At 36.6% G+C, this 24,004-nt stretch overlaps 4 protein-coding genes and 1 long non-coding RNA gene across 6 annotated transcripts; all 5 read right to left on the reverse strand.

Moving 5' to 3' along the window:
• Positions 1-189: 189 nt before the first annotated feature.
• On the reverse strand, positions 190-9,440 carry LOC122139814 (multiple epidermal growth factor-like domains protein 6). The gene is made up of 5 exons (XM_042739463.1): positions 9,238-9,440; positions 8,811-9,026; positions 1,169-1,347; positions 615-717; positions 190-522 (listed from the first exon to the last, which is right to left on the reverse strand). The coding sequence occupies exons 2-5, from the start codon at positions 8,884-8,886 to the stop codon at positions 344-346; spliced, it is 537 nt and encodes a 178-aa protein (XP_042595397.1). The 5' UTR covers positions 8,887-9,026; positions 9,238-9,440; the 3' UTR covers positions 190-343.
• On the reverse strand, positions 9,038-11,561 carry LOC122139872. Its single transcript, XM_042740065.1, has 7 exons — positions 11,410-11,561; positions 11,021-11,137; positions 9,999-10,160; positions 9,699-9,917; positions 9,436-9,603; positions 9,238-9,357; positions 9,038-9,045 (listed from the first exon to the last, which is right to left on the reverse strand). Exons 3-7 carry the CDS (start codon positions 10,099-10,101, stop codon positions 9,038-9,040), a joined length of 618 nt encoding a protein of 205 aa, XP_042595999.1. The 5' UTR covers positions 10,102-10,160; positions 11,021-11,137; positions 11,410-11,561.
• Positions 11,562-14,675: 3,114 nt separating this feature from the next.
• Positions 14,676-16,475, reverse strand: LOC122139816. Its single transcript, XR_006156559.1, has 3 exons — positions 16,389-16,475; positions 14,978-15,571; positions 14,676-14,900 (listed from the first exon to the last, which is right to left on the reverse strand). It is a non-coding gene; the product is annotated as an uncharacterized LOC122139816 (long non-coding RNA).
• A 9-nt stretch (positions 16,476-16,484) lies between these two features.
• Positions 16,485-18,787, reverse strand: LOC122139812 (multiple epidermal growth factor-like domains protein 11). 2 transcript variants are annotated; one of them, XM_042739461.1, is made up of 4 exons: positions 18,361-18,787; positions 17,420-17,638; positions 16,844-16,947; positions 16,485-16,735 (listed from the first exon to the last, which is right to left on the reverse strand). In XM_042739461.1, exons 1-4 carry the CDS (start codon positions 18,593-18,595, stop codon positions 16,574-16,576), a joined length of 720 nt encoding a protein of 239 aa, XP_042595395.1. In that variant the 5' UTR covers positions 18,596-18,787; the 3' UTR covers positions 16,485-16,573. The 2 variants fall into 2 exon arrangements, with proteins under 2 accessions (XP_042595395.1, XP_042595394.1); XM_042739460.1 differs by having other exon boundaries at positions 16,485-16,947.
• Positions 18,788-19,385: 598 nt separating this feature from the next.
• LOC122139813 (multiple epidermal growth factor-like domains protein 6) lies at positions 19,386-22,697 on the reverse strand. The gene is made up of 7 exons (XM_042739462.1): positions 22,568-22,697; positions 22,268-22,471; positions 20,649-20,798; positions 20,382-20,561; positions 20,182-20,298; positions 19,944-20,093; positions 19,386-19,854 (listed from the first exon to the last, which is right to left on the reverse strand). Exons 2-7 carry the CDS (start codon positions 22,302-22,304, stop codon positions 19,682-19,684), a joined length of 807 nt encoding a protein of 268 aa, XP_042595396.1. The 5' UTR covers positions 22,305-22,471; positions 22,568-22,697; the 3' UTR covers positions 19,386-19,681.
• Between the last annotated feature and the right edge of the window lie 1,307 nt (positions 22,698-24,004).

A 24,004-nucleotide genomic window follows, 5' to 3' on the forward strand; every position in this document is an offset into this window, starting at 1 on the left:
TATAATGCAATGCAATGAATGTTCTCCCTTTTTAGTTGCTTTTAATATAAAGATTTGAAACATTTATTTCAGTGCTTTGGTATTGTAATGTCTCACATCGATACCTAAATGTGCCCTTGGGACAAGGTATTCCTGCAAAACTTCCAGCTGGACAGTAAGACCCAGTTGCACACAGTATTCCAGTCTCATTATCATTTGGGGAGGGAAGGACGGCTCCTCCAAAACACAAGAATCCAGCACTGCAAGAGCCAGTTGGTGACACATTTCCTGGACAGACAAACTAATATCAGCTCCACATATTAGACCAAGCAGGATTAGCATGTTCTCTCTGGGGAAAATATAATCATTGTTCATGCGTCATACCTGACCCCATACAATAGGTCCCAGGGTCACATTGAGAGCATTCAGAAGACTCGGCCAATCCAGACAGGTTCCCATAACTCCCTGGAGGACATGGATGCTGATTAGATGCCCCAACTGGACAATAAAATCCAGGCTGACATGGGAATGGTTGCGTCATACCTAGTTACAAGAAAAACATCCTTATGTACTGTAAAGGCATAAAGAAGAGATATATATTTCATCCATTAATTTGTTGCAAATATCATTCATACCGTTTTCATGACAGAAAAAGTGGGCAGGGCACACCTCACATCTATGTTGGCCTAGACTGGGCTGGAAGCTTCCTGGGAAACATGGCCTCTCTATGATGCTGCCCTGTTACAGCATTATGAGTATTATGAGTATGTTTTATAAAGGTCACTGTCATGTTTATATTCACTTTTAACATATTAAAAGATTTAAATGCATTAAAAATGTCAAATTAGGGAATTAGATTCAAATTAACAAAGTAATTTCACTAAATTCATGCCATTTCACTTTTGGTTTTTTATACTTTTATAGTATATTTGTTTGAGTCATTCTCAAAAATGTACATTTCAGTCATAAAAAAAATGAAAAAAATGCAAAACAAAATATTTTAATAATACAGAAAAAAAAAGTCAAACGTCCCTAGTGTCATCAGTTACAATAAATAATCTAAAAAATAAATGTATTTATAATAAAAAAGAATAATATAAATGTAAAAAGTTTATCCCTGTATTTAATGTAAAAATAAAATAAAATAAAATAAAAGTTCAAATGTGCATATGGTGAGATTTCCACTTACACTTTCACAGAAGTGGCCTGCTCCACACACATACTCTGGTGGTTTGGATGTGTTCTGTCCTCCAGGGCAGTAATAGCCCTCAGAACACAGACCAGAGGGCTTGGTTAGGCCTTTTCGCTCACAGAAATATCCTGGTGGACATTCAAGGCAATCGTCTGCAATAGATCCTCCAGCAGAGTCTAGTGAGTATTAAAACAGTGGAACCATAAAGCTTCCGGAAAAATTCAAACCATTAAGTGACTCGTACTATAAGAACGTGATTGATAAGTATCCTGCCACAGCGTTTTAATTGGTTAATGGAAAGTAAAATGTTAATAGACAATAAAAACAGGGATGCAAGAGTAGGGCCAGCGCCAAGGGTGGTGGGGGGGTTGGTACGTGAGGGGGAGACGCCCTTGCTCTGACTATCTCGCCCCCTCACTCAAAATGAGTGTGAAAATAGATTTTAATGAATAAATAAAAAATAAAGCTGCCAGGTGCATATGCTTTCTAGTATTAATATTATGCTACTATAGCAACAATATAGGACAGCCTGTTTCACAAAGTCACATTTTAATTGTTACATTTGACACACATACAGATGGTAGACAACCAAAATGGGTAATACCGCCGCGCGTACCGCCGCCGCAGGGCCGCGGCGTTAACTGCAAGTCAGTCAAGTGTTAAAATCCTTCGCGACACTACCACCAGGTGGCGCAAAGGGACGGATTGCGAACTGAATGTAATTGTAAAATGAGATAAAAGGAGGAGGTAAAACAACAATAACATTATGATATAACATTGTACCATCGTTAAAAAACCATTAAAAAATGTACAGTGAGTTAATTTCAAAATGTAGGATAGTCTTAGGCTACAGTCTACTCATCAAAAATTAAAAGAAGACCTTTACACAAAGGATCTTATGCTTGCTATTGTTATTAAACAGTCATTAAATATAAGGCCTATATATACGGATAAAAAGCTAAATGTTTTCATTTCGGTTCATTCTTGGTTTTAAAAAAAAAATCCTTCAGGTTCCATTTGCAGATAGAAATGACGGTCCAGCATTTAGCAATAATTATGAATCATTCTGTTATTATTCTTGATTTTTCAAACTGCTAACACTTTGTATTTTTTAATCATGCCTTTAATGTGTGACCAAAAATTTTGTATTTTCTGTTTCAGCTGTTTGATCGCGCTGGTGCCTCGCGCACATTCATTGGAAACAGTAGCCGTTCACCGTGCCATTCGGCGCGAGCAGCGGTCCACTTTGGCATATATTTGTTAATTATGATTTTAAATTTTTTCCCCGTCGATACTGAAACACGCGTGACCTACAAAGCCTATTTTTCCTAATGAATAATAGTTAAGCTTGAAATAGGCAACATCACGAATATGGAAACGTTTGGATTTCTCCCGAATGAGAGCCCAACCTTACCTTATGGTTCGCTTTATATTATTATTCATTTTTTTATGTTTGTTTGTTTATAGCTAAGCCTATATTATTATATACTGCAATTTTATTTATCCATTAGAATTATATAGGCCTATTTGTAATTATTGTTCTGTTCTGATAAATGTGTTAAATTTAAAGGATTTGTTGTTAAGTGAAGAGAACTAAAAATATCCTGTTGGCACATTATAACATTATTAGGCCAGCCGTTATTTGTTTCTGAATGTAATAAAATGCAACTTATACATGACTTATATATTCTTATATATATACTTATATATTTTTTCCTCTCACAAACTTAATTTATTTTTTAGCCTGTTTAAAAAAAATAAATAAATAAATAAATAAAATAACATGCAGCAAACGAAAATAGGTGATTAATCGGTTAAAATTTGTTACTGTGGGGTAATTATAATTATTATATACTTAGGAACAGAGTCTGGGCCTAATCTAGGCTATGAAGGTTTTTTATTTTTTTTTTTATTTTTTTTCATTGCATCTGAAAATGACTTTGTGCGGCACATTCACGCTCAACCTGCCTCGCGCGTTGCTCAGCTGTGGACGATTTAAAAATGTTTGATATAAAGGTTGCTGTCCCATTTTATACAGGAATTGTTCATTTAAAAAAAAAAATCGAATTATATTGTTAGTTCTAATTATATTGTTAACACAAGTTAATTTAGGCTATTTAACATGCACTGTGACATTTTTTAACCCTTTTTAACTTATAAACTCCTTGAGATTTTAAAGTCAGTTTAATAGTATTGAAGTTCAAGTTTTTAAAAAAAGGTTTTAAATGCTTAAATTATTTCTATGAATTAATAATATGTTATCAGGTTTTAATTGCTTAAATTATTTCTATGAATTAATAATAGGTATGTTATCATGTTTATTCTTGTAGAAAATAAGTGTTTATTCTTTAAGAAAATAAGGGAAAAAATAAGGGACGATCCAAATATTATTCATATTTGTTTTGCTTCACCTATTTATGTAAGCTACAATTATTCTAAAAAAAAAAAAAAAAAAAAAAAAAAAAAAAACACATAATGTAATTAAAAGTGCCATCGGCCTGAGTAAATTTGACCATTATAGAATTGTGGCTTTAAAGGTTAGTGATTTAGGAGGTGAAAATACTGTGAAATTACAAATGTTATGGGATTTTAAAGCATAACAACTGAAGGGCTATGAAACGTTAGCCCAGTGGTTCTCAACCTTTTTTTCAACGGGCCGCACTATGGTCCAAGTGCAAGTCTCGCGGGCCGCACGCATAACGTCATCAATACAAACCAACCTGATTTATAATATTATAGCCTAAATATTATGATATTTAATCGATTACATTCATTAAAATACATTAATAATTCTACTCCCCATAAATAAAACACCTGATGCTGTCGGGAGCTGACCAATTTTGTGAAATTCGGCTAGAAAGGAGTAACAGCACAATGAAGTTGCCATTGTAAGTTGCAGTCTGTAAGACGCGCACGGGAGCATGACTTGACGCGCGACATTGCAGAAAATGTGCGTTCACAAATGTAGCCTATGTTGATCCAAAATATGGAAAGCACTTTCGAATTTAATAATATGAGGTTCTCTCCAGAGATGTTTTGCCACATTTCTGCAATTAAGGATGATTGCTGCGTAGTATGGGTGTTTCTATTTGCCTGAACTTCTTCAAGTGAGAGCACTCTCCTTCACTGCTGATACTGTGACTATTCTTGTTTGTATGTGTTCATTTGCTGGCATTTCCACACTTCTTTTTACTCCCTTAAAAACAAATTTGTCAATTCTGATGCTCAATTTTACCGAACTAATGGCTGTTGATGAGTATTTGAATTGAATTCTGCCAAAGTGCGCGCTTGTATGTGTTCATAAAATGCGGAACGTATAGGTCTGCTCATGTCTGAAAATAGGCTAATATATGAAAAACAAAAGAATTTTACATATAAACATTAGGCTATAGCTTATATTTATTTAGTACATTTTTAAATGAATGTAAAAACTAAAATTGATTGTATATGTGAAGTTTGTTTTTTTTTTTTCTGTTTTTTTTGGTGGGCCGCATTTGAATTCGTGACGGGCCGCATGCGGGCCGCATTGCGAACCGCTGCGTTAGCCAATAAATCATTTTTTTAAACAATGGCACTTAAAGTTTTGAACTAAAATATTATTTCAACCATATAGCCTGTGAATAAACAAAATGCATACTTTTCAATGAAAGAACACTGAGAGTTTGCTTCTGGTGTTTGGATTTGTACTTCAATAATGAGCTCCAAGTTTAGGAATAGCCAACACGGTTTTTTTTTTATTTCTCTCTCTCTCTCTCTCTCTCTCTCTTTCTCTCTCTCTCTTTAACTCTCTATTTAATTAACAGCATTAACTTACAATGAAATACATCTTCCTTCAGGTAGACTGAATGTTTTTCTGTCTTGCTAAATGTTGGGCTCATGATCAGTAAGCTGTATTCGCTCAAACTGATTTAGTTAAATCAAAATTTGCGGACTTTGAAGCTGGGCGCAGTTAGCGCGAGTCACGCGCGCTGTGAAGCGGGAGCAGCTGATGGAGGACTCCGCTTGGTCTTAAAGCCTTCCGCAAACGCTACGTTCACAAATAACAATGATTTTCGTAAAATAATGATTAATTATCAATTGATAATTTGTTATTATTATGGTCTTGTGAAAACAATAATATGGGCTGCGTGAAAAAAATGAATAAAAAGAGTAAGGCTGCTGTGAGTGCAGGCATGTTTCAACACAGTAACATGAGAACACACCGTTCCTCACAGCCAAAAAACAGACCGAGCTCAGTTCAGCTCGAGGGGGCTGGGGGGTAGTTCTGTATAACTTGTGGGGGTCGAGATAAAGGTGTGAATCTCTTGGTCAAACTTGCAGAACAGGTTTAGATAGAACTCGTCATTTTGGTTTTAGGGCAACTTTGAAGAAAGGTTTTGATCCACTTCAAATGTTGACTAATGTATAGCAATATAGTTTATTAGTTATTATAACTTCAGAGGAAGTTGCCTTAACTCAATAAAATAAATAAATAAATTCGCAAACGACATCCAGACCAGTCCAGACATCAGTATGATCCGTCTATGATGTTTTATAGGCTTTTTTAGATTTTGGAATACACATGCGTTACAGACATGACAAAAAAACTTTTTGGAGACATTATTATTATTATTATTAATTAAATAATTTTTTTTTTTTTTAGCCTATTTACAATGCACAAACCAGAAGCAACAATATCTGCAGAGAAGGGTTGGCCATTCTCAAAGAAATATTAATTTTATTTCAATTTTCGTTTATTTTTTTTGTGTTTCAGAGGAAAAATCAGTGTTAAGGCATCTCTCCCATTACAGACCGTTCTGAAAGAAGAATTTATACAAACGCGTATACAATGCTTTAAAAACTTTAACAGAGATGTCTAGAGGCTATTTAATAGGTCTGCCTCGCATGTAAGATTTTTCTAGTTACTAGTCGTTCATTTGTCATTATTCAACTAATCGCAGGATTATATTACATTTACATATATAATCCATAATGAGCCTTAATATATTTCGCGCTCAAGCACATGCATTAAGTTTGCCCCAAAGCACAGGCAGAAGTAGCCCCAATAATTGTAAAAAAAATGAGACATTTTAATTATTTATTAATAAACAATGTTTTCTTGTCGGCTGCAAGATGAAATTCACAGTGCTGACTCTCTCCACATGAAACGCGCCTTTAAAGAGACATACAACCTTTCACAGATTACACAATGCTTTCGTTCTGAATTGATTTGTTTAAAAGACATTTCAAGCTTTCTGTAGATATATTTCTCATGTATGTGAGACACCACAATTTTAAGTTAATTCATTATCAGGAAAAAATTCAAGTGATCTAAAGGGCGCCTCCCTGTCCTGCATGCGCATTAATAATTTTCGCACAAACACTTAAATATGAATAGTTATTCACATTTTGCATATGCATTACAATGTAAATTATTTTTTACATGCAATTATCCAAAATAAAACCAAACAAGATTTGTAGTGAAGATAAAACAAATAAGAATAAATGCTGCTCATGTACTCAGCATCACTCGCGCCGTGCAAATCTTGCACGCAGACATTTTACACACCTGCATTTAAATGCGGCTGCAATTTTTTTTTTTTTTTTTTTTACTTAAATTCTATGTAAGCAAGTAACGGCGGCTCCCTTTAAAATCACTGAAGTTGTCTATTAAAGAAGCTCTTTTTTTTTTTTTTTTTACATCATTTGCAGTTTGGTGATTATAATGAGAGAACTTGAGTTTAATCGTGAGGACGTTTTATTAATCCGTCCATTCTTTAGAATTTCAATGATTTAGCTAAATCGTGCAGGTTTAATTTATTCGTTTCTTGTTTTAATCAGGCCTAAATAATGGGAACGAAATTATACAGTGCCTCACGTTTTACTAAAAGAAAATAATTTATAAAACAAGCAACAATTTCTTACAGACAAACATATTTTCCCAAGAAGTTGTCTGTCAAAATAAAGGACAGTTAACGAATAACAAAAATGCATGTTGTTTTATTAAAGGAATTTTAAAATATAAATTAAAATATAGGCCTAATATATGAGAATATTGACATTTTGCATATAAATCCATGTAGCCTAGCTCACTAAAATAGGCTACCACTTTTAATGCTCTGATGCAAAGTAAACCACAATTTCTTTTGAATAATATAACACATAGTTCATATTATATAAATAATACTGCACACCTATTAAATGTGTCAAATCTAAAATATGGTGTAATACTGTGTAGCTTAGAGAAAATATAAGCACAGGCTCAGGCACAGGCTTGACATTTATCCTGCTTGAATTCGTTCTAAGAAATGCACATAACTTCATAATTGCCAAACTTTCATCTGTGAATATTAAATATTTTTAACTATAGTGTTTTTCTTTCATTTTCCCTGACTGCAGCCGTCAAATATAACACATCAGAGAGGCAAAACTGACGTCTATTTGCGAAAATGTGCTTTGATGCGCTTGTTTGAAAACTTGTGATTAAAGCGCCACTCAGCGGTCAAAAGCTGCAAATGCACTTTGCAGACGCCGCGGCGGCGGTACGAGCGGCGGTAGAAGTGACGTTTTGGATGTCTACCTACTGTACTTCCTGCACAACTAAGAATGCAGCTTTACTAAATAAGCTAAACATATGATGAAATATTTTTTTTATGTTTAATAGAGGGCTAGATGATCATAGTTAGTTGATTACTTTGCTGTTATTGTTTGTTGCTGTTCAAGGTGTTCTAACTTGAACCATCAAATAATTGCTTCTGTTAAATGGGTCGCAATGAGTATCTGTTATGTCAACGGTCGCAATAAGTGTGTTTTATAGTAAAGAAAACACAGTTAAGTATTTCTAGTAGTGGTGGTATCACTTCTGTATTTGTGGTGAAACTACTGCCTAAGACTAAAATGTCTTTATTTCCTGGATGTCAGATTTTTGAATATATTGACATATGCAATTTTGTTTTTTTGTAATATTACTCAATACTCCACCATCTGTATTTGCTAAGTAGCTTTTAGTAGGGTCATTCACTGCGTTCTTTCATTCCACTCTGGTACTTTTCCATTGTATTTTAATTTAAACGCACTATCGATATCTTTGAATGCTGCACTCAACTCAGGTCTTTATAGCAGCTTCTCGCACATGATCATTCTGAAACACGGAGCTAAAGTTCAAAGAAGTTCAGCCTTAAGACCTTGCGCTTTTTAAATTCTGACCTGTGTCTTGTGTTTTTAACAGCCAAAACACTACCTGTGTGAACCCAGTGTTCTAATAGTTGTAGTAGTAGTGGGCAGATTTGTTTACGGCCGACAAATATGTGAATGGGCCACATATGTTTTTTTTAATTGAGATAGTTTTCTGTGCTATATCATCACCCCCTTTCATAACTTCAGACGCCCCATCATCAGTGCTGCACTGGCGCCAGCTCTGGACAATAGGTCAAACATCTACTGCATTACGGATATAAAGAAAGATCTATAGAATGTAACTCTGAAGAAATGCTGGTAGATACTGTAGATAAATTGAAGATTTACTTCAATGACCAGGTTCAATTTATTTTATAAAATAAACAAAATGTAAATGTATCTTTTAAGCTATAATCAGTAATGAAATTCCTTGCTAAATATTTTAATCATCACTTTAGCCCTAAGTAGGAAGTAGTTTACTTACTCCTTATTGTGCCTTGTGGACAGGGCAGGGGTAGTTGTGTGCCCTGGGGACAGTAGTGTCCAGGAGGACAAAGCATAGCACTGGGATTTGAGGAGCCAGTGGAGCAGAAGAATCCAGCAAAACAGAGGCCTGCAGGAGTGTGCAGACCAGTCTGATTACAATAAGAGCCTGAATCACAGGGCTGAGGAAGAGATGAACCCACTGGGCAATATGACCCTGCAAAAGATTCATTGAGCTTTAACAATCAGTACACAATAATCATAATCTTATACAGAAGAAGGTCACACAGGTTTGCAATGACATTAGAGTGAATAACCCTAACCCAATAAAGAATTAATCTGAATCTGAGTAAATTATGGCTATTTTGGGTGATCAACCCTATTAATTAGATATTTTAATAACAAATATACCAGTGTGCATTGTATACCTTTAGGACACAGGTCTCCTTTGAAGCCAGTGCATGTTTCTGCGATTTGTAGAGGTGATTCTGAATAACCCTCAGACTGAGGTCTGGGATCCAGATCAGTCCAGACTCCAGCAGCATCTCCTTGAAAAAGTGTCAGTCAGTTTTAACAGGCTCATCCGTTACCATATAAATGGTTTAGCACCATACCAGGAGTCTTACCTGAAATGTGAATTGAGCAGGTTATGTTGTGCTTCAGAAAGCAAAGATCGTACATTTGGAGGTGGGATGAATGTATGAGGTCACAAAAACAGGTCTGCTGAGACGGTGAGGCCTGAGGTGTGGCAGTATCTGTGCTACCGATGCAATAGTGACCTGGAGCGCAAAACCCTGTAGAGGGGCAAGCATAACATAGGCATCATTTCTTATCATCATTCAGCTAAATTATTTTGTGGTTTACAGTGTAACTTTTATGATCTGCCAACCTGAGGGCTGAGAGGAGCCTGGTGCAATGCAGTATCTGCTTGGAGGGCAAGGGGAGCAGTCATTAGAAGAAGTGGCTCCTTTGAACTGGAGAATGAAACCGACAGGACAGGGTAATGGAGCACTGCTCTGCTCGGGGCAGTAATGTCCTGCTGGACATATATCTCCATACATCTGAGAGACTGGGGCAGGCTCTGTGGCTCCAGACGAACAGAAATGGCCTTTATGGAGGGAGAACAAGATGTAAAATTAAGTTATACACCAGCAGAACAGGCTGTAATGGGAATTTCTGTGGCACTGACCTGCAGAGCAGGGTCCAGTGGGGCTGATTAGTGCACTAGTGTTACAGTAGAATCCGGGAGGACATGGAGAGCAATCCAGCTGAGATTGCAACCCCTCAATCATACTTGCCGTGCCCAAAGGGCAGGGAAGCGGGGTGGTGCAACCCTCCAAACAGTAAAAACCTAGTAAAAGAAAAAGCATAGTACTATTCACTTGTTTAATAATTAAAACCATTACGATTTTTAAAAAATAAAAATAATTTTAATTTATCATTGGATTACTATAATGTAAAAAAAAAAAAAAACATTCAGTTTCGTGGTAATGAAAATCATTATTGAAAATAAATGACATTAGTAAAACAATTGTAGCTGATAATAACATCAATGCAAAATATAAATAAGGACTTAATTTACTTTATGCTATACATTTAAATTTGGGGAGAACACATTTCTAGTTCATATTTCACTCCAAAAATCTAAATAAATAATTAAGATTTTTTTTAGCACCATTAAAGATTGAATAATTTAAAATAATTTAAATACTATATAATGGTAAAGAAAATTATAATTTGCAGTCAGAATAGTAAATGTAAAATGTCAAATGTAGATGTAAGTTTAATTTTCTATTTTCTCTTTTTTAATGTATTTAGGAAGAAATATGATCTAGATATTTCTTGATATTCAAGGAATCCTATTTTTAGAACCATAAAGAATTAACAAAAATTACATTTGCTTATTTTAGTTTTAAAATCATTGTACTACAGTATTTGTTTTATTGTAATGTAAAAATGTCCTGCATTACAGCAATGAGAATCATTACTGAAAATAATGGGAATAGTGGAAGTAAAATGTCAAGATAGTCAGGGTAGCTATAAAAAGTATGGTAAAATGTGTATGTTGCAAGAATAATACAAAAGCTTTAGTCAATGCCAAATATGAATGTAGAGTTTATGTTCTTATTTTTTTTCTTTATGATTCTGGGGTAAAATACAACCCAGACATTCCTTAAGAGGCTTTGATAGACTCAACCATTTAATATTTACCTGGTGGGCATGGTTTGCAGGAAGGCTGGGATGGCAGAGGCTGATAAGTACCAGGCAGACAGATGGCAGGCTGGATGCTGCCATACGGACACGCGTGACCAGACGTACATTGACGGCCTGAACAGACAGATCATAAAGGTAAGAGACTGGCAGTATATAAATAGACAATGTCTAGACATTTCATGGCAACAGTACTAAATAATTCAGACAGCACTAGGGCAACCCTGTAGAGATGCTGTGGTTAGTCACAAAGATAAATGGCAGAAGGACGTAGACACCGTCTCTCTCTATTTATGAAACCCGCTCAGTGCTCTGTTCAACCAGTACCCCAGTTTAACTGATGCCCAGAGGACAATGTGGATTTCTGCCTCGTCAGTATTACATCCTACCGGGTTGACGTCCTGTTACAGAACCTGCCGGACAGAAACTGCCCTCAGGACAGCGGAGCTCCACAGAGCTCTGACCCCAGTCTGGACAGTAGAATCCAGGGGTACATGGATGACAGTCTGTCTCAGATACAGCACCACGCTGTATCAAGAAAGAGCCTATAATACAGAACAATCAGAGAACATTTGGTTAAACAGCAATGAGAAACAGTCACAATATTATCTTTAAACATTAACAAGATAATGTGCAGCCGAATGCTAGTTATACTTCTATAAATCAAACTGGAGGTGACATAGTAATGTCTCTTTGAAACAATACAAGATTTGCAAAATAGCCCAAGGAAAAAGTGAAATGTCTAAATAATTTCATTATTTATTAACCCCCATGTCTTTCAAAAATGTATGAAACAAAATCAGTTGTTTTGAATGATACTAAAGTAAATCTGGGGTTGTTTAAACTTTTTTAAAGACACCTCTTGTGCTCATCAAGGCTGCATTGATCAAAAAGTAAAAACAGCAATATTGTAAAATATTATTTCAATTTAAAATAACTTTAATATATATATATATATATATATATATATATATATATATATATATATATATATATATATATATATATATATATATATATATATTTTTTTTTTTTTATTATTTATTTCTTTATTTATGTAATTTATTATTGTAGATACTGCATTGTAATTGTTTATTACAAAGCTGAATTTTCAGCATCATTACTCCAGTCTTCAGTGTCACATGATCCTTCAGAAATCATTTTAATATGCTGATTTGATGCTGAAGAAACAGTTCCAATTATTATAAATGTTGAAAACAAGTGTGCTGTTTTTTTGGTGTGTGTGTGTGGAAAACGACACCATTTTCAGCATTTATTTGAAATAGATATCTTTTGTAACATAATAAATGTCTTTACTGACATTTTTTTAATCAGTTTAATTCATCCTTGCTGAATAAAATTAATTTATATAAAAAAATCTCAAACTTTAGAACAGTAGAGTATGTTCAAGCTCCAAAAAGGACAAAAAAGCACAATAAAACTAGTACATACTGTACTACTTGTGTGTTATATTTCAAATCCTCTGATGTCATTTCATAGCTTTATGTGAGGAACAGACCAAAATCTAGGTATATTCAATATTCACTGAAAATCATCTATTTTGCAACCCATCATCCTTCTATTGATACTGTATACAGTATTGTTTGGAAAAGAGCAGCGTGAACATTCTGCTAAATGTCTTCTTTTTGACTTACAAAAGAAACATAACCATACAGGTTTGAAATGACATGAGGTTTAGTAAATAATGTCAGAATTTTCATTTTGGGGTAAATATCTGTTTCAAACTCTACCTGGTGGGCAGGGTTGGGGTCTTGCACTGCCAATTGGGCAGTAGTGCCCTGCAGGACACACATCCCCAATGAACTGAATCTGAGAATAGACATCCTCCATTGTATGAGCCCCAGGTTCTTCACAATCTAAAAAACACAAAAGTTAAATTAACTTCTATTACAATGCTTACACTCATTACCATGATCAAACACTGCACTAGGTGGAAAAAACGACCTGTGTTGTTGTAGTACTGAGGCATAGGGGTGTGTGATCTTTGAATACAGTAGTATCCCGGACTACAGGGCCCAGAGGGTGAACTCAGCCCAGGTTCTGCACAGTACTGTCCTGGTGTGCACGACTGACACATCTCTACTGATGCTGCTCCTATTCAAACACCCACAATGTTAGTTTCATTCATCCATATTTAACAGCACAACTATGCTACATATGCTGGAATAAGACCTTCTAATGAGCCAAATGTGCCCAGAGGACAGGGCTCCATATGGCTGGCACCCACTGGGCAATAGAAGCCAGCTGTGCATCTGCCTCCTGTGGAATCTCCATTTGGCTCTGAGAGCGAGGCACCCTGATTGCACACGTAACTGCAAAATCCGAGAGATTAGCATGAGAAAACAGGCCTATATTATTCAACAGGACATTTGAGGGGACGTTGCGGGAGTTGAGCTGGCTAATAAGCTCACTCACCCAGGAGAACAGTTGCCTGTAGGAGTGTCCAGGCCAGAGGAACTGCAGTATTTACCAGGGGGGCAGGAGATACACTGATCCTTGCTAGACAGGCCTAACTGACCATTAAAAGTGCCCACAGGGCAGGGGAAGCTCACTCCGGACTCTGAGCCTGTTTAAAATACACAGGATAGAGTAAAAAGAGGGTTCAAGTGTCCTCATCTTGCACTCACAGTAATTTTGCCAGTACCTGAAGGGCAGTAATATCCCCTAGGACAGGGCACAGGTATAGAAGTTCCACCTGTTACTGTGTCTGAACCAGCACAAAAATATCCAGCTGGACACACAGAACATTCTGCCTATGGACATAAAGTAGATACAGTATTATTCATCATTATTTACTGTATGTCGAAGAGTGTGACTTTTATCTTTTTATAAAGGTCTCATTATAACTTACGTTTACGTATAGATTTTATAGTTTTACTTGCGCCAGACTCACACATCACACATTATTATTTATTGCGTGAAAATTATCTATCGCAATTTTTAAAACATTGCAGCTGTACCACAGTTGTGGAAGCATTTAAAATAATAAATGTTACATAAATGTTTTTTTTTTTTAAATGATCTTATCAAAAACTTATTTACTTGTTTACCAAGAAGAATAGTGACCAGAAAGATCACGATCAAGAAAATGAGACGTGTTGAACAAAAAAAAAATCAAGGTAAATGTTACTTGTAATATGAATATTTTAATTGTGCATAATTTCCAATGAAGCTGTAGTTTTTAACTGCGTGTATTTGGGTATATACCATGGTAGAAAATATACTTTGAAATGAGTACTTATTTTCCACAGAAATTGCTCCATAAACACCATTTACACCACAGAATGCTTATTTGAGATGTACTGGAAACTTTAGTGTTATTTTAGTATTATTTATACACTATTATAGTATTTATTAATATTTTGAATTAGCTTTTATTTTTATTTTTTTATTTTACTTTAAGTTTTAGTAATTTTGTTGTGTGCTTTTGTCAATTGTTTTATTTTAATTTAGCTTTAATTTATTATTATATCAGTTTTAGTTGTAGTAATTGTATTATTTCAACAAACTTATTTATAAACATTATTTTAAATTAAGTTTTTCTGCTTTTCATATTTTAGGTTTTTGTTTATATAGTTTTAGTTTAACAATAATTGGAATTATGAAAAAAAGCTTTTTATGTTATCAGTTTCAACAGGGTGTTAAACAATCATGCCTCTCTCTCAACTGACCTGCCCCTGGAGGCTCTGGTATGTCCCAAGCGGACAGGGGATCTGGGCAGGGCTGCCAGGTGGACACATATGCCCAGGTGAGCAGATGAAGTGAGCAGGATGGCTGGAAATTTGCCCCTGTGGGCAGTAGTAGCCCCTCTGGCACACATGAGAAGGTGAGGAGAGCCCCCTACTGGAACAAGCAAATCCTACAAAGAAAATGTCCGCAAATCAGTAGAGACCAAATGATCTAAAAAAAAAATAAAGTCCAAAGAGCAGTACTGACCTGGAGGGCAGGGCAGACAGTCAGACAGCTTAGTGTTCCTGCTGCTGTTGATGTAGTAGCCTTCTGGACAAGGTTCAGGGGACAAGGACCCTACGGGACAGTAGTGTCCTTGAGGACATCTACCACCCGTTCCTCCATCCACAGGTGTGGGGGACACCGCTCCTGAGAGACAAAAGTATCCAGCTGCACACGGTCCAGATACATCCCACTGTCCAGGAGACTCGCAAAAGAAACCTGCCGGGTGGAAAGTTTGTGGGACATTTCTCAGCTGAGTTTTGACAGATGCTGAAAGCACAAGGGACTGTTACTGAAAATGGTGTGACTCAAATGGTTTGAAGAAATAGGGCAGCATCACCCTCTGAGAATAGGAGATGGGTAACACTGAGAAATTACTTGATAGGAGTTCAGTCGCTTGTAGAAATGGTACCTGGAGGGCAGGGTAAACAGTCTTCACGGCTGCTCATTCTTGTATGGGGATTAATAGTCCCTGCTGGACATGGGTGCTGATTTTGTAGATGTGTGCCCATAGGGCAATAATGGCCCACTGGGCATTCAATGCCCTCAGAGGAGGAACCATTGGCAGGACAGTAGTAACTGAAAAGTAGCAAGTGAAAAAAATTATGATATTAGTAATGTGAAATTATTCATCTTTACAGGACAGTAGATGATTGGATGGTGAAGTATATAATTTTTTGTGCCACTAGCGCCACCTAACAGTGAACAGAATACAAAATTAATGATAGCTTTCCTGAACACTCCACCATCTGCTATTAGGCGACTGATAAGAAAGCACCGCCCCACCAAACGTTCAACAGTACCTGCCCACTTTTTAAAAAAATTCCTCTGGAAGGTATTTTTCCCATGGGTATTTAAAAAAAATGCCTTTGTTTTAAAATCCATTAACCAAATCAGCTAGCTATGAGATGAATCACAACAAAATTCAATTTGATTTTGAAGTATAACAAAACAGACAATAAGACATAGGTACAAGACTGTGTTACTGTGTACTTGTTGAGATTCTCTGACTGGTATACATTTCTTTGCAGAATCATGGATAATGTGGTTTTTACCAGGAATTATGCTGTTAAACAACTATTTATTTAAATATGTTGAAATAATGCGGGCTGATGGGTTCAAAAAAAGCATATACAGTACCACCGATTAACAACCTCGTAGCTCACAGCAGGTCTGTCTCTAAAGTTTGTAAGTTATAGAGTCAATGTTACTGTGTCAGGTTTGTTGTGATGTTTTGAAAACACTAGAGTTTTGGGAGAATTAACGTATAAATGTCGTACTTCTAGCTGTCTCTGCACCACCTGGGAGAGCAGAAAGTATTTTAACATTGAAAAAAAAATTATACACTTCACCTTTAAATGTTAAACTTTTTTTTTTTATGTATAAGTGTGTCTACCCCTGAGGACACAGGCTGCAGCTGGCCTGTCTCTCTCTACTGCTGATGTATCCTTCTGGACAGGTTTGAGGAGCGCCTGAGCCTCTAGAGCAAAAATAACCTACGCGGGAGCAGAAAACAGGATGAGGTGGGCCGGTTTGAGGGGAAGGTGGGTGTTTTTAATCTGCCTTGAATTGGGGGATCTGTCAATTACCTGTCGGACACGGTCCTCCTCTGTGATCGTTGATTGGGCTGTTGGGGAGTACGGCTCCCTGTTTGCAGTAAAAACCTTCCCAGCATTCTCCACTGGGTGAAGTCAGCCCAGATATGTCACAATAATGGCCAGCAGGACATAACAAACACTCTTCCTGTAAGAAAATGGTATCTATGGCCTTTACAGAAGTGACTGCTGGCAATTGCACTTGTGTGAGCTCGTGTTGTTGCACTTTTAATCTAAATAGAGAAATTCTTCTTACCATTTTCACCAGTTGGGATTTGTTACTGAAAGTGCCCTCTGGACAAGGCTGAGGCTGAGCAGTGCTTTGCGGGCAAAAGTGACCTGCAGGACAAGGTCCCCCTCCTACTTGGGGAAAAAAAAATATATATTAACATAAGTAATATGAGTTATTACATATTATATATTATATTTGTAATATATTTAATGATTTAAAAGTTTCTTATGCTTATCAAGGCTGTAACTATTTGATCAAAAATACAGGAAAAAAAAAAAAATTTGTGAAATATTATTGCAATTTAAAATAACAGATTTCTATTTTAAAATACTTTAAAATATAATTTATTCCTGTGAAGCAAAGCTGAATTTTTCAGCATCATTACTCCAGTCTGCAGTGTCACATGATCCTTCAGAAATCATTCTAATGTGATGATTTATAATCAATGCTGGAAATGGTTCTGAACTAATTTTTTTATATATATATATATATATATATTTACATCTTAGGGCTTCCACCAGAATTTTCAATGCAACATCTCAAAACTCCATCTTCAAAATTCTCAGAAAATTCTGTGGATGGAAACATGGTTACGGTTACCCGAAGACTGCTTGTGAGGTTGAGGTGAGATGTTTCCATGTGCACAGTAATATCCCTCAGAGCATTTTCCTGTGACAGACGTGGAGTTCTGAAGAGAGCAGTAGTGTCCTCCATCACATTCCCTACATTCAGAGAGGCTGCTCAAACCAGAGTCAGGACTGTATGTCCCCACCGGACAAGGCCTCCAGTCATAACCTGTGCTTTCAGGACAATAGAAACCTAAGGGGCAGACATTTGGGTGAAATCAGTCAGCATGCTTATGTAATGTGTCTCTCCACTGTGTGGTGCTGTTTGCAATATAATTGAGTTTCTTGAACCTGTTATAAATTTAGGTAGTAATTAATTGACACTACTTTTACTACTATTCTAGTAGCATCATATAATGGATATGTTCGGAATACCATACTACCATATACTATAATTAATATAATAAGAATCTCTGTAGTACTATATAGTATAGTAAAGTATTTTTTTTAACTGAAAATATCAGCTGTGATATAAAGTCACATTTATATATATAAACTTGTATTATTTTTTTTTTAAATATATTTTACATATTAAAAATAATTTACATCACATGCTGGGACATCTAATTAATCAGATACAGATAAACAATAGTTCATTAATTTCATGCATTAAACATGAATATGTAATTTTATTTAATTATTATTTGATCAGATTGTTAAGTTATTTGTAAAAACTTAAAAAAAATTTAATTCCAAAATGATAAATGGATGACTCTCACAGGGTTAAATACGCAGTGGGTTGAGGTCATGTGACAATGTAGCACACTACTGTTTAAAACATGAACAGCTGCATAAATGCAAACTGTTTCACATACTTTTTCAAAATCGTTGGCAGAATATACAAGCGCAGCATCCAGTAAGCAGTACACTAGTACTCCATTCCAAACATAGCCAACGAGAGACCAAAGCACCAACCAGCTGGGCACAGCAGCCGGGCTCCATCCACACAGTACCAGCCAGCTGTGCAGGGCCAGCACTGAGAGGCTTGAGTGATGGTTACAAAAGTTCCAGGATCACATGGCACAGGGAGAGTGGTTCCTGGAGGACAGTAATGACCCTCTGGGCAGATGTGTCCAGAGACCCCATCAATAGGTGTGGGAGTGTCAGCTTTCTCTGCACAATAAAACCTTTTGGGGAAACATGATACCATAAGTTAAATCAGGCATCTGTATTTAAGTTATATTGTATATATTACTTGGCTCATACCCATTAGAGCAGAGTCCACTGGGTTCAGTCAGACCAGCAGAGGAACAGTAAAACCCCCCAGGGCATGACTGGCACTCCTCAGCACTCCTTAGTCCTGTACTGTTAGACCATGTTCCCACCGGACAGGGCACAGGACTGCCAGTGCCTATAGTAACAGACAGAGACCTTCAAAAAACTGAATGAAATCAAATCAGTATTATTTCATCAGAATAAAATGTATAAAAATTCTACATCACATGCTATATCATGCAGTTAAACAGAAGTAAATAAACAGCAGTTTATATGTTTATATATTTTATATAGATAGATATTTTTGTATAAATAAATATTGTATATTTATTTATTTATATATATTCTATATAATGATTCTATGTAAATAAATATATAATTATATATATTTTCAGCCAGAATTTTAATAGCAGTACATGCGTATTATTAAACTGTGTCATCCTTAGTACAAAATATCTTGTAAGACAGGCCTGATAAAGGCTAATTTTAGTGGGTCAAATTACTGAAATACCTTTTGGACAATAGTGACCAACTGGACATACTGTCCCTGTAGGACCATCCAAAGGACTGGGTGAATGGGAACCCTCTCTACACCAGAAACCAGCCAAACACAGTCCTACAAACAATCATTTGAACACAGGGCTTGTATAGCAAAAATACATGGCATGTGTGATTAAAAACACAATTCAGACTTTTTATTGAAATGTCATCAGTCTCACCTGCAGGTTCTTCAAGTCCAACATCCGGACAGTAATGTCCTGATGGACACAATAAACAGTCATTTTGGCTGTCCATGAGCTCACGAGGGTTATAGGTGCTGGCAGGGCATGGAAATTGTTCAGCATAGCCTGTTCCTTTAGGACAGTAATGTCCCTTTGGACAAGGCTGCAGGACAGACATATTTGCAGCCCCAAATGTTTCATCGCAATAAAAACCTGGTGTAGGAGAAACCAAAAAATAGGATACAAGCTTCAGTACGTTTTCCAGAAATAGAAATGTGGGAGTGTGTCACACAGTTTGCTTAAGATGGCTGCAGCTTGCCTGATTCACAGATTGTACAGTTTGCCTGCTTCTGCTTGTCCTGATATGTCCCAGTGGGACAAAGAATTGGGACAGGGCTTCCTGGGGGACAGTAATGACCAACCAGACACGGCAGAGCTAGGTCATCTGTCTGACCAGCCGGGCACCAGTAACCTACCAAAAAAAAATGGACAAGGACAAGATGTAGAAATTGTTTAAAAGGCACTTTACTAGTCTGGGTTTTGTGCAGTGATGGTTCTCACCCTGTCTGCAGGGGGCGGTAGGAGCCTGAAGGCCTGGGGTAGCGCAGTAGTAACCCGCTCTACAGGGCTGACACTCGTCCTTGCTCACAAGGCCCGCTGCTGGGGAGAAAGTCCCAGCTGGACACGGCTGTGGTGCACTAGAGCCTTCGTCTGGGGAAAACGATAGATATTCATAAATAAGATAAATTCGACTGAGGCTGGTTTTTAATCAGCTACATCTGAATGACCCAGTAATTACCACAGTAAGTTCCTGGAGGGCAGATGTTGCCTGTGATGCCATCTGTAGGCCTGGATGAAGTGGCTTCCTTTGTGCAGTAATAACCAGGACAGCACGGTCCACTCGGTTGGGCTAGACCTGTTTCAGAAGGTCAGGTGTAAACAGACCATTTTACAAAAGCACATAGAGAAGTTGTTGCTTTGCATCAAGTGATCACGCACCGGTTGCATTGCAGAAAGCTCCTGGAGGGCAAGATACAGGCTCAGAGGTCCCAGCGGGACAGTAAAACCCCTCCTGGCATCTGCCCCCGGTGGAGGAAGCAGGACATAGGCAGTTAGCGTTAGTGTAGTTGTCCAGGTCAAAGGGTTGAGCGTTCCAGGCAGCAGATACACAAAACCATCCTGTGTGATGATTTTATTTGTTGAAACTCAAATTGGGATTAATATTTAGTTGAAATACTGATTGTTTTACTCAAGTGATGCACTCACCAGCTTTACATTTCCCAGACACTGCGGACAGGTGCTCTTTCTCACAGTAGTGGCCTGGAGGACAGGGCAGGCAGCTGTCCAGGCTGTGGGTCATCGGCTCAGGGTTGTAATAGCCTCGTGGGCAGGGGAACTGGGTGGCATGCTTTGTTCCTGTAAACAAAGATTAGCACTGCATATTACTGCGGTGTGAATTCTTAAGTAAAATATATATTCTTTAATTTAAATTTTTCTAGTGCCACTAGCAAATTCTTTAATAGTTTAAAGCATAAGCAAAAATCTGCCAGTACCACAACACAAAATACTTTAATATATGTATATATTCTCTGAAAATTTGTCTTAACATTAGAGATTCACTGATATAAAAAATCTGGCCGATACTGATAAGCCAAGAATTATTTTCATGTTATGGTCGATATTATAATGTATACTATTTAGTCAAATTTTTGTTAAACAGATGATCAAAACTACGAAAACTCCCACTTTCATTGAAGGGGTTAATTATGTAAGTAGGTCTGCTCATGTCTGAAAATAATATAGCCTATGAAAAACAAAACAATTATTTTACATAAAAACATTAGGCTATAACTTATATTTCTTTAGTACATTTTTAAATTAATGTAAAAACTCAAATGAATTGTATAACTGAAAGTTATTTTTTTAATTGCGTTCAGCATGATGGGCCGCATTTGAATTCGTGACGGGCGGTGGGTTGAGAACCACTGGCTTATAGTAACATGCTAATCATACTAGCAATGTGGCAAACATGCTAACAACATCTAATTATGCTAAACCATGCTAATCATGCTAATAACATGTTAACAGCATGCAAATCATGCTAAAACGTGCTAGCAACATGCTAATCATTCTAGCAACATGCTAATCAATTATATTACGTAATGTTAAATCGTGTTAGCAATGTGCTAAATCATGCTAGCAACATGTTATCAACATTATATAATCTATCTAAACTTTCAGACTTCAGACTTTTAAAACTGCTTCAAAATTTCAGACGGCTTTTTCAAGCCAACTTCAAAGTTTGTTTGCAAACTTTACTCATCTAACTATTATCTAATACTGATTTGCTGCTCAATAAACATTTATTATTTTTATCAATGTTAAAAACAGTCATGCTGCTTTATATTTGTCTGCAAAACTCTAATTCTTTGATGAATAAAAAAGTTCACAAGAATTTAAAAGAATTTACTGTAATTTTGAACATTTTTTGTAAAATTCTTTACTGTCAGTTTTAATCAGTTTAATACATCCTTGCTAAATGTATTAATTTCTTTAAAAAATCTTACTGACACAAAAACTTCTGAATGAGTGTAAATAAACAATCTTTTGGCAATATAATAATCCAATATATTTACCAATTAAAAATCTAAAAAATCTAAAAAAATTTGTACCAATAAAATACCAATATACTGTGCAACTATATTTTGGTTATCCTTAAATTTCAGGGTTTTTTGGGTGAATTTATCTTGCTTTAACAGTTTTTATTTACATTTTTACATATATATATATATATATATACTTTTTTTATTGATACTCATTAGAATGTTATTTTCTTGCATTGTATGCACTACTTTTTTCCATTCACATTTCATTCTGCATCTTACCATCAGGGCAGTAGAATCCAGGAGGACAGGGGTACATAGTGTATTTGCTGGTACTCTCTGGGCAATAGTAACCAGCATGGCAGGGACTACACTTAATCTGTCCTGTCAGGTTGGTATAGGTGCCCGCAGGGCAGGGAACAGGCACTGCACTGCCAGCGGGGCAGAAGTGCGCTTGAGGACAGAGACCACCTTCAGAATCAGAACCTGTATAAACCATAACACCACAGTCAATAGTGGAATACAAACAGACAATCAGCCAATGATGCTATCAAGTTAACAAACATAGTTGGATGGTCCCACCTGTGGATGACGATGCCCCGGCAGGACAGTAGAACCCCTCTTGGCAGAGTCCAGAGGGTCTACTCAAGCCCACTGAACCGCAGAACAGCCCAGCAGGACACAAAGAGCATCCTGTGTTCTCAGTGACATACAGACTATAAAGATAAAAAGAAATCTGTTAATCGTTTCATTTACTCATCTTGGTTTGGTAGGATCATTTAACCCTGTGAAGTGAAGTACCTGTTTGAAAAAGTGCCAAGCGGGCAGGGTAAAGGAAGGCTGGTGCCCTCAGGACAGTAATAACCTACAGGACATGGCCCACCCACCCCTGTGCTAATATTCGCATCAGGATTCTTGAAGTTTATGCCTGCAAAAGTCACATGAACCACGTATGCTTAGACGCCACAATCCAGTTCAACAGAATGAAGACAAAGCCTAATGTCGATGTAACCAGACATACCTGCAAGGCAAAAATACCCAGCCTGGCAGGGACCAGTAGGTTCAACCAGTCCCCAATCCTCACAGAACATTCCTTAAAATGATAGGTGGGTATGATGAACATAAAACTACACCAATGCTATTAAAACTGCCAAAGGTGTAAGTAAAGCAGGGGCACTGCTCTCACCAGCTGAGCACAGTAAACACTGCTCTACTTGGTTTTGTCCTGCTTTGGGGCTGTATGTGCCTGGAGGGCAGGGGAGTATGTCCTCCACTGTGCCCCCCAGGCAGTAATGTCCCTCTGGACACAACTGGAGCTCCTCCCCCTCCAGACACAACCATCCAGTGGGACAGTCACTGCATTCTGCAGCACCTGCATTCACACACATTGACAATACACTGATCACAACTTACTTTATTATGCTTTGAGTTGACATTGTCAATGACTTGACGTGTATGAGCTCGAAGGCAAAGAACAGACAAGACGCAAAGGTGTTTATGACAAATGTTATTATAAATAACAATATGAATTTGCATATTTATACTACTGTAAGTATGAAAAGTATGCACCACAGTCGTGATGGTAAAGTTTTTGAACACACTATAGCATCATAAAAGAGCCAAAAAATCATATCATAAATCATAAAATCAAGAAGTGCACGAACTAATCATCTAGCATAACTAGAGTTTTAGGTTAGAATATTAATAAAAATAGCATACTTGGATGCATACTGTATGTCAAAAATACACGTTTGACAAGTGCTAATTTTGTTTTATTCAAAACTAATACAGTTTGTATGAATGTTTCGAATTAGCATTTATTTACATATTTTTCCATTTTCCATTTTAATTATAGTTTAAGTTTCTTTATTTTGGTTGGTCAGGCTTTGGTCATTTTTATTTCAGTTAGTTACTGAGGCAACATTTTTGTTTAAATCATAAAGTATAAAATCATACACACTCATACTATTTTTAATATACTACAACATTAATCCTAATCTTCTGTTAAACTATATAAAT

This window comes from Cyprinus carpio, chromosome B15, assembly GCF_018340385.1.
Source record: "Cyprinus carpio isolate SPL01 chromosome B15, ASM1834038v1, whole genome shotgun sequence".
NCBI lineage: Eukaryota > Metazoa > Chordata > Actinopteri > Cypriniformes > Cyprinidae > Cyprinus > Cyprinus carpio.

Excerpts from the sequence above, each read along its gene's own strand:
- LOC122139814 (XM_042739463.1), bottom strand. The coding sequence starts at position 8,886 with ATGCTTTGTCCTCCTGGACACTACTGTCCCCAGGGCACACAACTACCC. Across the intron at positions 718-1,168 it reads CAGGCCACTTCTGTGAAAGT|GGCAGCATCATAGAGAGGCC; the intron begins GTAAGTGGAAAT and ends ATGCTGTAACAG. Across the intron at positions 523-614 it reads CTTTTTCTGTCATGAAAACG|GTATGACGCAACCATTCCCA; the intron begins GTATGAATGATA and ends TCTTGTAACTAG.
- LOC122139872 (XM_042740065.1), bottom strand. The coding sequence starts at position 10,101 with ATGATTGAGGGGTTGCAATCTCAGCTGGATTGCTCTCCATGTCCTCCC. Across the intron at positions 9,604-9,698 it reads AGGCTCCTCTCAGCCCTCAG|GGTTTTGCGCTCCAGGTCAC; the intron begins GTTGGCAGATCA and ends GCCCCTCTACAG. Across the intron at positions 9,358-9,435 it reads CTGCTCAATTCACATTTCAG|GAGATGCTGCTGGAGTCTGG; the intron begins GTAAGACTCCTG and ends CACTTTTTCAAG.
- LOC122139812 (XM_042739460.1), bottom strand. The coding sequence starts at position 18,595 with ATGGTATCATGTTTCCCCAAAAGGTTTTATTGTGCAGAGAAAGCTGAC. Across the intron at positions 17,639-18,360 it reads CCGGCTGCTGTGCCCAGCTG|GTTTCTATTGTCCTGAAAGC; the intron begins GTTGGTGCTTTG and ends TCTGCCCCTTAG. Across the intron at positions 16,948-17,419 it reads ACCTCACAAGCAGTCTTCGG|GAGGGGGACCTTGTCCTGCA; the intron begins GTAACCGTAACC and ends TTCCCCAAGTAG.
- LOC122139813 (XM_042739462.1), bottom strand. The coding sequence starts at position 22,304 with ATGTACCCCTGTCCTCCTGGATTCTACTGCCCTGATG. Across the intron at positions 20,299-20,381 it reads AGCTTTCTGCAATGCAACCG|GTCTAGCCCAACCGAGTGGA; the intron begins GTGCGTGATCAC and ends CTTCTGAAACAG. Across the intron at positions 19,855-19,943 it reads TACCGCCCCCTGCAGACAGG|GTTACTGGTGCCCGGCTGGT; the intron begins GTGAGAACCATC and ends TTTTTTTGGTAG.